Source organism: Hylaeus anthracinus, unplaced genomic scaffold (assembly GCF_026225885.1).
Source record: "Hylaeus anthracinus isolate JK02 unplaced genomic scaffold, UHH_iyHylAnth1.0_haploid 0, whole genome shotgun sequence".
NCBI classification, from domain to species: domain Eukaryota; kingdom Metazoa; phylum Arthropoda; class Insecta; order Hymenoptera; family Colletidae; genus Hylaeus; species Hylaeus anthracinus.
This window is the reverse complement of record NW_026533254.1, coordinates 23,424,864-23,429,788: the sequence shown is the minus strand read 5'-3', so window position 1 is coordinate 23,429,788 and position 4,925 is coordinate 23,424,864. Positions and strand designations below refer to the sequence as shown.

The 4,925-nt window shown below is 38.7% G+C and overlaps 1 protein-coding gene across 2 annotated transcripts in view; it reads right to left on the bottom strand.

Moving 5' to 3' along the window:
- The window catches only part of LOC128894159 (pleckstrin homology domain-containing family G member 3), a 56,971-nt gene extending 54,224 nt beyond the window's left edge, over positions 1 to 2,747 (bottom strand). The window contains exon 1 of one of the 2 annotated variants that reach the window (XM_054155692.1): positions 1,712 to 2,747. In XM_054155692.1, the coding sequence (XP_054011667.1) occupies positions 1,712 to 1,790 (79 nt within the window). In that variant the 5' untranslated portion in view covers positions 1,791 to 2,747. The remainder of the gene's footprint in view (positions 1 to 1,711) is intronic. The other variant, XM_054155667.1, reaches the window with a different exon arrangement.
- Positions 2,748 to 4,925: the final 2,178 nt, after the last annotated feature.

The following is a 4,925-nucleotide window of genomic DNA, read 5'->3' as shown; positions in this document are numbered from 1 at the left end:
ATAGGCACGCGAGCGCGAGCCACCGGTGGTACACGCCGACGCGAATGTGTTAAATGCTCTCTAGAAATGCAAAACTCTGGTCCACGGGGTTTCTAAAATTCTTTCGTCCAATCGAACGCCATAAATTTCCCTTACACCCCCTCTCCTCCTCCCGTGAGACCATGTTTCCACTGGAGCAATCACCCTTTCAAGTAACGAGACGAATTATCCACTCAAGGTAAGACACGCGAATGCATTATGGACAATAAAGGCGCGACGATCGTTTACAAGACGTTATGATTGGTTGTTTCTTTTCTCTGCGTTCTGTGAATTGGCGCCAAGACGCGGCGTGTAAATAGGTTAATTCCCCGTCGGGCGGCGTCGATTGGCACAGAAAATTGAAAGAGTCTCGATACCGCTAACGTACCACGCTCAAATAATTATTCACGCTAGGTTTACGAAGACTTCTCATCAGATTTCTAATATCGAAGTAACGGCTTGATAAATTAAGTCGATTTACTAAAATTAATTCGGAGGTTGGAACAAGAATGAATTTGGATACGCGTTTGCATTTTGTGTGTGCTGAAGTCAGCATAAGCGAATTGGCGAGACTGCGGATTTTATGCATTTATTTAGAACGTACTACATGTTACATGAACGAATAATACAGAAAACATACATAAAATGTAAATAATGTATGTCGGATATATTCTACAATTAATATAATAATATTCTTATTTGATTTTGCATGAGTGCACGTATATTTTGTTTGTGTATAGCATGTACTTATTATATCAGTTTATGTTGTGAATGCATCAAATCCGCAGTCTAATTGTAATTTGCGTACGTAAAATGCGTACGAACCTCAATTTGCAAACGAAAATTGTTAATTCCAAAAATGGCGGCAAAAGACATGAAAATGAACGATACATGCCGGCCGTTATTTTGCAGAAACTTTATGCTATAATAATAATTCATTAAGAGTCGAGGTTCATAAGCACGTAAACTCGATTACCTTCAATTTAAACGTCGAATCAAAGGAATCGGATAAAAATTCGATGAGCTACATACGTGTCCCGCCGTTTTGACCGAATCCCTTCTTTGCGACTACTATATCTATATAGGGTGTTCAAAAAAAAAGCATTCAATATTTATATGGTGGGACACGTGAAAAATCTTCTATAAATATCAAAAACCCAGTTGTAAGTCAATCATGGTACTAGCAAACAAAAATGTTTATATCTCAGAAACGGTTGACCTTTGGACCTTTGGACCTATGCTTACTGAAACATTTTTACTCGGTACAGTGTGCCCTATACACCGTATAAATATTGAATGTTTTTTTTTTGGACACCCTTTATATGTATACATTCAAATTTTCTTCTTTGAACACCCTGTATAAGTATACATTAAAATTAAATCTACACTGTCAAATTTTCTTCTTTCACCATCCCTTCATATGTAAACAACGTTTCAATAACAAAAATTAATTATATCTGGAAATTATATCCATTAGAAAAATACATTAGCTGGACCAGACTCTCCCCTTAACCAGGAAAAATATCAACGAGCTGTCTAGAATTTCCTATGGGATTCTCGAGCCTCAAGAACCACGAATTTTCATCTCGTAAATCCCACAAGTGACTACGTCTAAATTGCCCTCAGCGAAGCTGAATGTCACGAGAATAATGCCCCTCTCTGATAAGAACCCAACGAAAGGGGTTCGACTCACCGAAAAACTTCTCCCAACTATCGGACTCGTCCGAATCCACGTTGGCACCCGTGGCCTCCGTCTCTGCCTCGCTGCCCATCTCGTCGCATCAAACACTCTCGTTCTGTTCCCTCCAAGAACAGGAACACAGGATTCTTCTTTTTTCCGTCACTTCTCGATCAAACCACAACAGCACCACGGGTAGCAGGGTAGCTTACAGGAACGACAGATCAGCCGGTGTCGAGCACACGCGTCACATGTCGCGCGAGGACTGATCAGAATCGCGCGGATTACTTGGCGATTACTTTATCACTAGTTTGTTTAAACAGTAATACTGCATTCGATATCGATTCGATCGATTCTATTAATTCGTGATCTTCGAGGGTCGATCGTGTCCCGATTACTCCGACGATCGTAATCGTGGGTTACATGTTTGCTCGACACTGACACTGGATTTTGGTTCGCGGAAGGAAGCGAACGGCAACAGCGTTCATCCCTCTAAGCGCGCGATCGCGAGACGAACTGAGAGAGGGAGCATTCGACGATACGACCCGAACCCGAACCCGAGCGACCGTGCCAGCGAGTCAACGAATCGGCAAACAGCTCTGCCAATCCCCACCTCCGCGATCCATTGGTTGCGTTCTTCTTGGATCTGCCTCCTCAAAACTCTCTCAATCTGGGGGTCCAGGATCACGTATTAAAAGTTGGTACAAGTTTGTAGCGCCGCGTGGGAAAAATTCATCCAACTAAAATGCGGAGTGCATTCGCGTGTATGCGTATACATTGCTTTGAATTATTTAAAAGAAAGTAAACCAGAGAAAGTGCACACGCAATTTGATGGATTTCCGTCATTTGGAAAATGATATTTTTTGAAACGACGGAAATCCTTTTAACCGCGTCTGCAGGTTCCCGAATTTATATAGCTTAAATAGAAATAGAAATAGGAACGTGAGAATAGAATACGTGAGCTTGGACCCCCTGCTCTCAATGCACTAACCAGGGGGGACAAGCGCACATGCGGGGAAGTGAAACCACGTTTTTAGTTGGAGAAATAAATCCACGCGGCGCTAGTAGGCATCGCACACACATGTCTAACGTATCGGTGAGCACCGCCAATGCTGCTATGAAAATTTCAACGTCGGTGTCGGTAGCCGTCCGTTTCCGTCGGTACTCGTCGTAATGTTAATTTTAAAGAACGTTAATTGAACAAATATTGAGAAACGATCGCGCGGTGCATTAGCAACATTGTTTTGTACAATATAAAATGAGAAATGATTTGACAACAAAAATACTGCTTTAACGTATATACAGTTGGTGTAGAATGTATTCGTACACCGATGAATTTTCCAAAAAACTTTTGTATGAAATCGTTGTTTCTTAACTTCTTTTTTTATGATCAACGATATTTTACATATTCTCGGAAGTCTCTAAGATAGATATAATCCAAACAATATTTACTAGGTAATACAATTTGTGAAATTAACAAAAAAATGCGAAAAGTGGGTAAAAGTATAGACGCAATAAGTATTTGTACGATTCTTATGACGAACCATTTACAGTAGAGTATGTAACGTAAACACATTAGTTTATTGCTCCGTACGAATTAGAAAACATCGAATTTCCAAGCAAGTACTTTTAAACAGTTGTGCGAATAATTATTGGCTCAATATTTCTATCGATTAATTGTTTTTTTTTTTTTTTTTTTTTTTGTTAATTTCGTAACTTACATAAATAGCTATTTTTTGTACTCTATCTATTCTAGAGATTTCCGAGAATATGGAGAATGTCATTGTTTATAAAAAAAATAAGTTAATAAATTACAATTTTACACAGTCTTTTTGGAAGTTGATCGGTGTACGAATACTTTCTGCACCCACTGTATATATGTTCTATGTTTCCGAAATTATCGTGGGATTAATAAAGGGTGACTAGGATGTGACATTTGTCCTGGCCATCCGATTTGGGTCTCCATATGCAGTAACCTCCACGTGGTGAGACCTGGACACTCTATATTCTTACCATTAATCATTACATTATCAATTGCATACAAAGTAATATGAGCCAATGGCTGCAATCTGTCTCGTTTACAAGTAAATGAAAATATGGTAACTTGTAAAATTTTTCGCGCTTTTTTCTAGGTAGTGTTGCGTATAAATACCAACCGCGAGTGCCATTATTTATCACGCGTGTATGTTTTTTTTTTTTTTAAGATTATTCGCGAACTATAATATTGTATCGTATTTCTATTGAAAATCAGCGCCTCTACCGGGAAAACGCCCAAGTTTGTCCTCGAATAGTTCCTGTTTTTACTGCTGGGTGGCGCTGTTTACGTTGTTTCTATAGCACTTGAGACTATAATAAATTTATGTTCAGAATATAAGTGGTTTTATTTTCAAATTTTAATGATCACACGTTTGAACAACCAGAATGCAATTTATTAATTAACAAAATCAAACAGAAATTCAAAAAGATGAACGTAACAAAAGACGGTAAAAGAGATCCTCTTCTGAATCGACAAAGAAGTTTCCGCCAAAGTTCATTTCTTACCTACACCTATCAATACTTTATCATTCTGTCGGTAATCGCAGTATATATGACGCCATCTAGCAGTAAAAACAGGAACCATTCCAGGATAAACTTGGGCGTTTTCCCGATAGAGGCGCTCACAAAGGCAGAAAAATTACTTCATCCTTACACTGTTATAGATTATATTAAAGTCTATATATTTAGGTAATGATAAGTAGTTTTAAGACTCACATATGTATTATTAGTATGTTATTTCATGTACTTCACTTAACTAAGGCATATGGGCCTGAATTGGTTCGAAGCTTTCAATAAACAGAAAAAGAAAAACTAATTCGACCTGTTCACTACTAGATGGCAACCACGTTCGTTTGTTTCGATGTGTTTTAAGTGCCAGCTTTGGGGAACTACTGACTTTTCGCTCCCCTTAATTTGCTATTACACTGTCTAACTTTATATTTTGCCCTTAGGCTTTTCCATTTCTTATATTTTTTAGCCAACCCTAACCCAACCATGAAAAACCGGGGTGGACTGCAACCACGTTCGTTCGTTCGTTCGTTTATTTATTTAAAGTGTGTAACTTATTACACAAAGTTATTGCACTACTGCTTACTTATTACTAGCTTATTTCCATTCTTCTTATCATGACTCCTGGATTGTTTTAATACCGTATCTCTTACTCCTCATCTATTGGGGCCCGCTGGCCCCCCCC